Source organism: Arachis ipaensis, chromosome B08, assembly GCF_000816755.2.
Source record: "Arachis ipaensis cultivar K30076 chromosome B08, Araip1.1, whole genome shotgun sequence".
Lineage (NCBI taxonomy): Eukaryota > Viridiplantae > Streptophyta > Magnoliopsida > Fabales > Fabaceae > Arachis > Arachis ipaensis.
In genome coordinates this window covers 10,291,156-10,303,133 of record NC_029792.2, presented here as the reverse complement: position 1 = coordinate 10,303,133, position 11,978 = coordinate 10,291,156, and the positions used below count along the sequence as shown (strand labels likewise).

The window sequence follows — 11,978 nt, the reverse complement described above, 5'->3', positions numbered from 1 at the left end:
TCCGCAATATATGAATCCAGGTGCGTAAACCTAGGTTGCTATGTGAATCTCTGAAATAGCAGATCGATAAGTCAGATGAGTAATGTATGTGATATGTGACTGGTCATTTGTGACCATAGCGTTTGATTTTTTTATTAATTAATAGTTCTTTGTTGTGAATGATATTTAGTTGTTGTTTACGTAGATGGAATAGCGAAAAATAAGACTATGACGATCTTACATAGTAAAGTGTGTTTATTAATTGAGTTGTAATAAAAGACTTCTTACTGAGTACCTAATGAAGCATTTATTACTTTTGATATATGCAGCCCCTCCTGTTGTGGCGGATGGTAAGTTCACAGTGGGGATGGAATTCAGTACAAGGGAGACAGTAATCAAGGCAATGAAAGATTATACCATCCGGAGAGGTGTGGACTATCGGGTATATGAGTCGGAACCGACGACATTCTATGCCAAATGTACAGAATATGGGAATGGTTGTGACTAGTTAATCAGGGTAACCAAAATGCAGAAGAAGTACTGTTGGGAGATTAGGAGGTACAATGGAAGTCATACTTGTACCAGGTCTACTATTTCTCAAGACCATTCGAAGCTGGATTCCAAGACAGTTGTAGAAGCAATAAAGCCGTTGGTAGAGGTTGACCCGTCTATAAAGGTGAAATCAGTAATTGCTGATATCCAGTCAAAGTTTAACTACACCATCAGTTATCGCAAGGCTTGGTTAGCAAAGCAGCAGGCGGTCGAGTCAATATTCGGAAGTTGGAAAGCATCATATGAAGCTTTGTCGATATGGTTTGAGGCCATGTGCCACAAAGAGCCATCAGCAGTGGTTCACTTTGAAACAATGCCAGCTTACCAGGGGGATGATTTGGTTCCTGATATACGTATTCTACATAGAGTCTTCTGGAGTTATTACCCCTGTATAAGGGCCTTCAGACACTGCAAGCCAGTGGTGCAGGTGGACGGGACTCATTTGTATGGAAAATACAAGGGTTGTTTATTGGTTGCAGTCTCACAAGATGGTAATAACAACATCGTGCCTATTGCATTTGCCATAGTGGAGGGAGAGACTTCTGATGCATGGTACTTTTTTCTGAGCAACCTGCGTCAACATGTGGTGACACGTGATGGTGTCGGACTAATCTCTGATCGACACGATTCGATTAGGTCAGCTATTGAACGAAGTAATGGGGTGTGGTCTCCTCCAAGAGCTTTCCATATGTTTTGTATCCGACATATTGAGTCCAACTTCTTGAGGAAGTTCAAAGCACCTTACCTGCAGAAGCTTATCGTCAACATTGGTAAGTTTGAATAGAATGAACTTTGAATTTATTGTAAGTACGATCAAATAGAATGGTGTTCATAGTTGACTGAATGTTTTTCATAGGATACTCGAGGACGACTAGGGAGTACCAGATGCGCTATGAACGATTAAAGGAACGGGGTGAGGCTTACACCAACTGGCTTGATCGGATCCCTCGTGAGCAGTATGCTTTGGCATTTGATGGTGGTTACCGATGGGGTCATATGACCACTAATCTTGTGGAATGTATCAACTCCGTCTTAAAGGGTGCACGCAATCTCCCAGTCACTGTACTTGTTAAGGCTACATTTTACAGACTGAATGAGTTGTTCACTAGGAAAAGAGCTGAGGCAGAAGCCCGAATCAGTGCTGGACTTGTGTTCTCTGAGATGGTGACAACCAAGCTGCATGCAAATCAACGAGCATCAGGTAACATACAGGTTAGCTGTTTTGATAGAGAAAATGAAGTCTTCGAAGTACGCGAGATGCCTAGTGGGGTTGAGTATGCAGTTGACCTACGCCACTATCGGTGTGACTGTGGTGAATTCCAGGTTGACCGAATTCCGTGTCGACACGTGTTTGCGTGTTGTGCAAATCAGAGGTTGGATTGGCAAGTGTACGTTAATGACGTTTACAAGATGGACCAAGTTCGAAGAGTATACAGGGCTAGGTTTCGACCACTGGGAAATCCGGCAACGTGGCCTGCTTATCATGGACCTAGATTCGTTGGAAACCCGTTCCTCAGACGGGTAGCCAAAGGCCGGCCGAAGATGACCCGCTTCTTGAATGAGATGGACACTCGTATGTTGCGTCGCCCGAGGCGATGCAAGCAATGCGGTGCCGAGGGCCATAGTCGCAGTAGATGTCGTCAAAGTGGTGGACCGAGTGCAGGTCCAGTCGAAGAGTAGTAGTTACCTTTTTTTACATTTCGTTTGGATTTACATTTATGTATCACATTGACATTTGAATTGACCAACCATTGCTTATATTCATTTCAAACCTGATTAACATATTCGATAGGCAAAAAGTAATAACAACCTAGTTAACATACTCAATAAGTAAATACTAATAACCAAATTAACATAGTCAACAATAACAACGTAGTTAACATACTCAATAAGTAAATACTAATAACCAAATTAACATAGTCAACGATAACTACCTAGTTAACATACTCAATAAGTAAATAGTACACATTATTTCTTAAATAGTAGTAAGAACCTAATTAACATTCTCAATAATTAAATAGTTACAACTTCACTTCCTCGGTGCCCACTTCGTATCTTTGTATAACTTTCTGCACTTCTTTGCAATCCTGTTAAAGGCGGATGGTGTATACCGATTTGCACTCCGACGTGGAGGATCAGCTCTAAGGTTGTAACCTTTACCTTTTTCACTTGTGGCCGTACCTATGAAAACACAACAAATACAAATACAAGTTCATTGTGGAATACAAATACATATATAAATACAAGTTCATCATGAAGCTACTAATAGAAATTCAAGCCCTAAATCATTACTAACAGTATATTTTACCTGCACTAGGCGCTGTATCCTCGTCAGCAGCATCGTCATCCTCATCATCACCCTCATCCTCAGACTCATCCTCATCATCATCCTCATCCTCATCCTCATCCGCATCCTCTGGATAGTCTACTAGGTAGTTATCAGTCTCATCATGAACTGCTCTATTACTCTCATGAATCATAGTCATCGGAATACGTCTAGGGTTTCCACTTTGTATGATCCCTCCCGCCGCTTCAGTACTTCTGCTCGAGTCAACAGACATTCTGGCACCAAAATTATCAGATGAAGTGCGAACCCGAGATCTCAAATCCAATGACCTCCTAGCTGGAGTAATACCACCCAAATGTGCTTGATGGTCGGTGGGAATGTCAATATAATTACCTGAATGTGACTAGTGCGACCCCGATGCCATGAAACCAAGCAGCTGACTGAATGAAGGTTGCTCTCCATACTCAAAATGTAAACCACCCCAAAACTGTTGGTGTGACGGGACTGACGCTGAGTAATAATCAGACGGATGCGTGTCAGGAACATATGATGCAAAATACTCAACCCCCTGTTGTGGCGATTCCGGTGGCGGTGGTGGTGGAGGTATGGCTACCGGTTCCGGTTCCGGTTCTGGTGCCAGTGGTGGTGGTGGTGGAGGACCTTCTGGATTCTCTTCAAAAACAAGGTTCGACAATTGCAAGTGGTCACCATATGCTTCTCGGTACCAATGCATGTAAATTTCCAACGGATAATGTAAATGCTCCAAGTCTTCAGATAGAGTGTGACTATATCGATTGGTCCACTGCATCACCCAACGCGAGTGGGTGTTGGCCCAATCTTGATTCTTAGGCCCAGTTAGAACTTCGCCGTGTGATGCACCTAGATCCCGCTCTTCACTAGGAACACCCTGTATCAATCCAAATTGCCTCCTGACTCTATCAGTTGCATGCCACTCGATGCATTCAAAAGATATAAGTGGCACTGTGGCACTCCACATAACCGAATTATGACGGATGGCTAAAGGAATTACGTCTGGGTCGATGTATCCAATGCCATAAGCCTGCCAAACAAACTGGACACATCGAACCAGTCAGATGATTACACAACAATTAATTCACTTAAGAAGTTACATAAGGTACTTGTATTTTACACAATACTTGTCCTTCTTGTAGATCATCCAACAACCTTCTGTAGTGCGCAAGCGTTTTATATCGGTAGGTATAGTTTTAGCGGTCCCAGTTATGCCACCTGCAGACGGACAATTCATTTGTTAACTTATCTTACCATAAACAGAATACAATTTCTATCAATTTTTTCAATGCATACTTTAATCAAAATTACCTGTTTGCAATTGGAAACACTCGGGGATTGCCAGGAATCGGCGCTAGAAATGGTAGCCGGATCCAAGCCCAACTGACCAACAGTGTCAGTGGACCGTCCATCTCCTTGCAGTCGACACGAGTTGCCCTATACAATGATCTATACAAGTGTGCCAAGCATGCCGAACCCAACTAAACTGTATGCTCCCACCGAAGTTGCGGAGCAAAGGTAAAAATTTCCAGTGCACCGCTGCACCCGACTTATCTGCAAACAGAATTTTCCCAAATAACAACATTATGTGACACTTTACATACATCTGCATGTGCACATCATCATTCAACACTATACGATCTCTCACACCCCTAAACCACGTTAATTTTATAAAGCTCCCTCTACAGTCATTCTTGCTGGGTGCAATTCCAAATTGGTGCAAGCACTCGGCTTCCAATGCCTCAAAGCTACTCATGGTCGGACCTGTAACCGGAAGACCATTTGTTGGCAGACCGAGAATTACCGCCACATCCTCCAAGGTCACGGCACACTCACCAACCGGAAAATGAAAAGTGTGAGTCTCGGGCCGCCATCTCTCAATCAGAGCATTAATCATTGCTGACTGGCCTTTAATAACTCCAATTTGGGATACATAATAAAATCCAGTCTCGCGTAACTGTGCCTCAACAATTTGGTTATATGGATCCGGCGGGTGTAAATGATCGCACATCAACATCCTTGAAACCTACAATATCACATTTTCCAATATAAGAACAAGTATAATATAACTATATTATTCAAAAACACAATTATACAAAAATCCTTCAATCATATGCATTACCTTATAACAGAAATTAATTAACCTTATACAGTAAATCAGCCCAAACATTTCTTTTTTTTTTAAAATAATATACATGATCCAGATCCAGAGCTTCATCTTCATCACCCTAAACAAACATTCATCTCATCTCCATACATACATACATACAAGGTTTATTCCTATTTTTATTTCTATTTCTAACAACCTAATAATAAAATTATACATACATACATGTTTAATTTCTAATTTCTACTTAGTGCCATTATAATATATATTGTTAATAAAATCTAAAATTATCACTATTATTATCATTAAATAAGATTATTAAAAAATAAAAACTTACATAATTTGGATCTCCAAGATAATTAACAATATGAAGCTCCGGTTGATTTACTTCCTTGGTTTTCCTTCTTTTTGGCATTTTTATTCAAATTTTCCAACGAGATAAGAGTGGTCCAACAATGATGAAATGGTTGGGTTGAGAGTAAGCAGAAAGGGAAAGTTTTTGTGAGAATGAAAAAGATAGTATTGGAGGGTGAAAGAGATAGGGGTATCCGGTTTTGAGAGGGTGAAACACGTATAAGGAGTCACGGGCCACCCAGAACCCAGCTGCATGCGCGACGCGTGGCGAGGGGGTCACCAATCGGTGCCACCGATTTGCGCACCTACCCCTCCCTGAAATCGGTCCCACCGATTTCCATCCCCCCATCGGTGCCACCGATTTCTTCCACAACGCCGTCACATCTCCGTCAAACACCCAAAAACCCCATAACGCTGCGAAACACCAGCACCTTCCCCATATCAAAATTAAAAAACTCAAAATATGTATTAAAAGGGTGTCATGCCACCAAAAATTGATTTACTTTAAACTAAATTAGACTAGATAGAATTTACTAAATTCTGTGTATTAATCCTTTTTTTTAAAGTTATATCATATCATTATAAAAAACAATAATTTTCTATTATTTAATTTAATAGTAATTTTTAACAGTATTTGTGAACAGTGAACACAATGAATAATATAAACTACTAAATATACAAATGTTTTAGAAATATTTTGAGAGTTTCCTCTATCATTTACTTACTAGGGACAAATTATTTTTTGAGAGATTATGACGATTACGATAGCACATAAAAAGTAATGCAAAAAACAATACATGCATAATATTTAAAGTTTGAGTGACAAAACTAAGCATACTGCGAAGTAGTATAATATTGTAATTGTTCATCCATGACGAGCTAGGCATTATCGTTGTTTAGCAAGGGTCGCAAGAATTTTCATTTGTATAATTCAGTTCTAATCATGGTGAAAAAGTTTGATTGTTTTTTGAATTTTTGTTTGTCTTAAATATTTTCAGGTATCATTTTATATTGTATAGATGATTTTCGTCAATCTTCTTCTTGTAAAATATACAAAACATTTGTTAATGTAACACTGGATTCATCCCGTGTTAATTATGACAAATTTGGCTGATGGATTAAGTTTCTAATAATTGCAAGTTTTGATAAAATATCAGTTCAATAATTTTGTTTTTGAAGTAGGTGGGATATTTCAAATTATAAAAAATAAGAGATAAAATTGTTGACAATTGAAATATATTTTTTAATAGAATGTCTCTTACTTGAAAATTACTTATCACTTATTGTACGACCAGTAAGAAGTCGCACTTGACAATGAGGCGTGTTATTCCAAGGGTATAAGTTAATCTTAGGCTGGCTATAAGTGCTTCATATTCTATTTGGTTATTGTTGGCGTAAAAAATGAATTGTAGGGATTGTTCTATAACTGTTTTTTTGCTATTTTCGAGTAAGATGTGAACTCCGAAACCTTGCATGTTTGAAACTCCGTCGACGTATAATGTCTATATCTCGTCATTTGAGGAGGACTCGTCAAGTGTGAGTTTTGCTATGAAGTCGGCTAGTGTTTGAGATTTGATGGCTCATCGTGTTTGGTATTGGATGTCATACTTCGAGAGCTCTATGGACCATTTAATTAATCTTTCAGCTAATTTAGGTCGTGTCAGGATTTGTCTTAGTGGGTGTTTTATTCGTACTATGATAATGTGGCTTTGAAAATAGTATCTTAGATATCTTACTGTTGTGACAAAAGTTAGGGCTCATTTTTCTAGCTTTGAATATCTTAATTCAGCATTTTAAAGAGATTTGCTGACGAAGTATACTGATTGTTATTACTTACTTGTTTCTATCACCAAGATAGAGCTAATGGCATAGTTAGTAACGGATAAATATAAGTAGAGTGCTTTACCATGCTCTGGTTTCTAAAGTATGGGTGGTGAGGATAGTATGGCTTTTAGCTCGGTGAATGCTTGTTCGCATTATTCTGACCATACGAATTTCTTTTGCTTTCTTAATGTTTTGAAAAAATGGTGTGAATGGTGTGCGATTTGAGGTAGGAAACATGACAATGCTACTAAATGGCCAGTGAGTTGTTGGAATTCTTTGATGGATTTAGGGCTCCTCATTTCTAGTATGACTTAGCATTTTTTTGGATTGACTTCTATACCTCAGCAGGTTAGCATATGGACTCCAAAAACACATTTTTTGGCTTTAGTTTCATGTTGTATAGTCAGAGTTGTTGAAAGATTTTCTTTAGTTCGTTGATATGATTGTTATTGGACTTGGTCTTTCCTACTATATTGTCTACATGTACTATATTTCGTCCAATTTGGTTCGCAAAAATTTTGTCTATTATTAGCCTTTGGTATGTTGCACCTGCATTTTTTAACCCAAATGGCATAACCTTATAACAAAAATTACTATGGTCAATAATGAAAGCGGTCTTATCTTGGTCAGTCATAAGTACTTGTTGTAATCGGTATAAGCATTTATAAAACTTAAACATTGAAAACCAAATGAGCTATCAACTAATTTGTCAATACAAGATAGAGAATATGCATTCTTTGGACATGCCTTGTTGAGATTAGTATAGTCCACGTACATCCTTCACTTACCGTTGTGTTTTTTACCATGACTATGTTTACTAACCAGCTTGTAAATCTGAGTTCCTTTATGAATCCAACATTGAGTAGTTTCTGAGTTTCTTTTAAGGATGCTTCCCTTTTGTCTATGCCAAGGTGGTGCTTCTTCTGGGATATAGGTCGGAATTCTAGGTTGATTGCAAGTTTGTAGCATATGACATTTGGATCAATGTCTGACATGTTTGCTGGGGTCCAGGCGAATAGGTCGATATTTTGTTGTAGCAATGTGATAAGTTGTTCCTTATCTTGTCTTTGTAATGCATCTCCAATGTAGGTATGCTTGTCTTCATTATTTTCCAATTTTATTTTTGTTAAGGTGTCTATAGACATAGGTTGGAATTGCAGGTTTGTTCGAGGGTCCAAGTTTGCTAAAGCAGGTAGACTGTCCGAGTTATAAACTACTTGTACGTATTGCTGGTCGGCTTGTCTTGAAGGATTTTCCTTAAGGCTTGTACTATAGCATAGTCTGACCTCTTTCTGGTCAGTGTGGATGGTGACAATTTTGTTATCCTATGAATAAAATTTAACACACAAATATATAGTGGAAACAATAGAATTAAGAGTATTTAAAGAAGGTCTGCCTAGAATGATATTATATGAGCATTTGCAGTCCACGACTAAATATTGAATATCTAGAGTTTTAAAATTAGGATAATTGCCTAGTATTGTTTGTAACCATATATAACCTCGGATTAGAATGCACTCACCTGAAAAATCTACCAATTTCCCTATAGATGGTTGTAGAGTTTTGTCACTTAGCTTCATTTTTTGGTATGCGGAATAAAACAGTACATCGGCACTGCTGCCTAGGTCCATGAGGACTTTTTTCACCAATGGCTCGCTAACTTGAAGTGATATAACTACAGGGTTGTCTACGTTCTTATCTATTGCTTTGTAGTCTGAAGAACTGAATGTGATGCCTGAGATGTCCATGTTGGTGGTAGAAGTCGGCTCAGAGCCAGTAACTAGCATCATGGTCCTATAGGACCTCTTTCTAGCCGAGTTGCTATATCCTCCACCTGCGAAACTACCAGAAATACAGTTAATAACTCTACGATGTTGGTTAGATTTTTTGTCTATCTTTTTTCCTTTATCTCTGTAATTGCATTTGATTTGGAGTGTTGGCCAAGGTCTTCTGCATTTCATCGTTGTCCTCGGCCGTCAATGTATTTGTCTAGCAGACCTTGTCGAGCTAGTTTCGAGAGGAGATCCTTTACTATAACACAGTCGTCTGTAGTGTATCCATATTTTTTATGAAAGGTACAATATTTGAATTTGTCTACATATCGTTGGTCTTGATATGTCCCTATTTTGTTTGGTGGTTTAATTAGTTTGGAGTGTAGGATGTCTTTAATGATGTCCTTTCTCTTGGTGTTGAAAGAGGTGTATGTGTCGAATTTTGGTATAGGTTTGAATGGTTTTTGGTCCATCTTATTACTCAGGTATTTGTTTCGTTTGTCTTCTTCTTTGCTAGGATTAGGCCTCTCAGCCTTTCGAGTTTGTCGGAGCTCTTCTATTTTGATTTGACTTGTTACTTTTTCTCTAAATTCGACTAATATCTTCGATTTAGTCACCGCTATGGTTTCCTAGAACTTTCATGGGCGTAATCCGCTTTTTAATGCATGTAAATGGACCTCTGGGTTGAGGTTAGGTATCTGCATGGTTGCTTTTGCCAACCTCGTTATGTAGTCTTTGAAGCAAAGTTGTTGATAAAAAGGTCGGCCAACTCATCAAAACTTGATATAGATCCTACAGGCAAGTTAGAAAACCAGATCAAGGAGCATCATCCAAAAAGGTAGAAAATGTACGATAGACTATTGGGTCAGATGCACCGTTCATGAACATCATCATATGGAATTTGGTGACATGTATGTTAAGGTCGCGGATTCCGTCATAAGGTTTCAACGTTGTCAGCAGGGTGAAGTTCTTGGGCATCTGAAAGTCCATGATGTCTTTTGAAAACAAGTTGGTCCTATTTACTGTTTGCTTTGTGGTGGTTGTCACTACGGGCTTAGCTTCTGACGTATGAACATCTTCTTCGTCTTTGTTTTCAAGATCCTTTTGCTCTTCCCCCTTGTTTCGGTTGTTTTGCCTATGATGCAACAGATTGGCCATCTATTGGTTCTCTGCTCATAGAGATTCATTGATGGCCAACAGTTTGGCCTGGGTGGGAGGAGGAGGAGGGTTGCTCCGTTCTTCTGCCATACGATATGTAAAAACGAGGTGAAAATGTGGTAGTGGGGTTAGCTCAAACTTCGACCTTATGGTGGGCACCAAATGTTCTTGCGTAGATAGTCGGCTTCAAGGTATAGTTCATCCTGCTCAATGCTTGAACTCGCTTTTTCTTAAGTTGGATGAGGTATACGTCGGCTTCTTAAGAATGATGGTAATGAACACATGCAAAGACACTCTAATGCTCAAATTTAAAAAAGAGTGAAATGAATGTATTGTAATTCAGAATGAATAAGATACCTATTTTCTGTTTAAATTTTTTTTATATAAAGTTGTGCTATAGATGGTTACTGATATTCATAGAATCGTTTAGAATATTAACCAGATTTTGTCATAACTACTCCTGAGTAGTATTTGACTTTATGCGAATAAGTCCGTCAAGAGAAAATACTCATTCTTTTTAATTTGGCATGTGTTTATTTAGTTTTATTCGGATTTTGTTTTATAGGTGTAGCGGGACCGAATTATAGTTAACGGATTAATAATAAATATGTATGGTGAGGGTCAGTGTGTTGTATTAGTACATGCAACCAAAAGAATAGTGTAACCATGCCAACAAATAAAACTATATATATATATATATATATAAAGTTTCTGAGTATATCAAAGCAATAAAAAATTTAAAAGCCCCAACTAAACATGTTTGTTTCTGTTTATTAACTAATAATAACTACTAAAATACTAGGGGGTTTTTTTTTTGGGCATTACTTATCGGGTATCTTCAACTAACGTAGATTGCAATGTTTTTCAATTAAAGACTCCAAATAATTGAGGTTGGCAATTCGATTGTACATATATTGTTATCTGTTACTGTTTTCGTTTTTGGCAGAAAAGATTATTTTCATTAAGTATCGGGTATCATGCATGATTATTGTTTATTGTTGAGTGATGAACAAAAAACTGAAAAATATCTTTATATTTGAATTTTTGCTTAAGGCACATCAAAATTACTTTTATATTAGTAACTTTGATATTAATATAAATATAACTTTCACATTTTGATTCCAATTATATTGATCATACGTGACAAAATTAAAAATATTAACTAAAAAAATCAGAATATAATCCTAAAAACACAAAGTAATTTCTGTCAGATGGGTGATTAAATTTTTTTTATATTTTCTAAAGTTTAATACTAAAAATTTTAGATTGAAATGATCTTATATGGTAAAATTCGTAGAAATTTAAAAACTTTTTATGAATTAAACGCTTTTATAATATTTTATGGTTTTATTTAATATAAAAACAATTAATTTATAATTTCTTAAATCTGAAGCTATGGTTTGAAACTATAATTTTTGGATATATAATTATTTATGTATTTTTTCTGACAATTTAAAATTTGATATAAGTAATTTTATAATAATAATTAATAATCTTATAATCTAATGAGCTTTTTGCACTCTCCTAAATATAGCCAATCATCATGGCAGTTTTCTATTTTTTATTTTTTTATAGGACTAGATTGTGGCAGCTTTCTCCTGGCATAAAAGAATTTTTTTAGAGATATATAGAGGGGTTGAGATCTACAGATAAAACACTTTTTTTATTTGGTGAAAAAAATCACACTTAAGTTTAAATCAACAAAGCCTACATTGAGGTTGGGCCTATTATGTGGGCTTTAGTAGTTTCTTTCACCCTCTCAGTTGCTCTACTTTCTTTTTGGGGTAAATTATATAATATTGTTTCGGTATTTACATAATATTTCTTTTTGAGAAAGGTTCAAATTTTATCTTAACGATTGAAATTTTTACTTTTAAAAAATTATTTTATTTTATTTTATAAATATTTTTTTTCT

General features: G+C 37.0%; 2 protein-coding genes across 4 annotated transcripts; one reads left to right on the top strand and one right to left on the bottom strand.

The window, feature by feature from the left end:
- LOC107610498 lies at window positions 781-2,244 on the top strand. Its single transcript, XM_016312547.2, has 2 exons — window positions 781-1,301; window positions 1,388-2,244. The coding sequence occupies exons 1-2, from the start codon at window positions 803-805 to the stop codon at window positions 2,209-2,211; spliced, it is 1,323 nt and encodes a 440-aa protein (XP_016168033.2). The 5' UTR covers window positions 781-802; the 3' UTR covers window positions 2,212-2,244.
- Window positions 2,389-4,026, bottom strand: LOC107612364 (nucleosome assembly protein 1;2-like). Of its 3 annotated transcripts, XM_021108845.1 has the most exons (4): window positions 3,976-4,026; window positions 2,984-3,890; window positions 2,840-2,926; window positions 2,389-2,712 (listed from the first exon to the last, which is right to left on the bottom strand). In XM_021108845.1, the coding sequence occupies exons 2-4, from the start codon at window positions 3,090-3,092 to the stop codon at window positions 2,561-2,563; spliced, it is 348 nt and encodes a 115-aa protein (XP_020964504.1). In that variant the 5' UTR covers window positions 3,093-3,890; window positions 3,976-4,026; the 3' UTR covers window positions 2,389-2,560. The 3 variants fall into 3 exon arrangements, 2 of the variants coding, with proteins under 2 accessions (XP_020964504.1, XP_020964503.1); XM_021108844.1 differs by having other exon boundaries at window positions 2,840-3,890; XR_002351902.1 differs by lacking the exon at window positions 3,976-4,026 and having other exon boundaries at window positions 2,840-3,969.

Excerpts from the sequence above, each read along its gene's own strand:
- LOC107610498 (XM_016312547.2), top strand. The coding sequence starts at position 803 with ATGTGCCACAAAGAGCCATCAGCAGTGGTTCACTTTGAAACAATGCCA. Across the intron at positions 1,302-1,387 it reads GAAGCTTATCGTCAACATTG|GATACTCGAGGACGACTAGG; the intron begins GTAAGTTTGAAT and ends TGTTTTTCATAG.
- LOC107612364 (XM_021108844.1), bottom strand. The coding sequence starts at position 3,092 with ATGTCTGTTGACTCGAGCAGAAGTACTGAAGCGGCGGGAGGGATCATA. Across the intron at positions 2,713-2,839 it reads GGATACAGCGCCTAGTGCAG|GTACGGCCACAAGTGAAAAA; the intron begins GTAAAATATACT and ends GTGTTTTCATAG.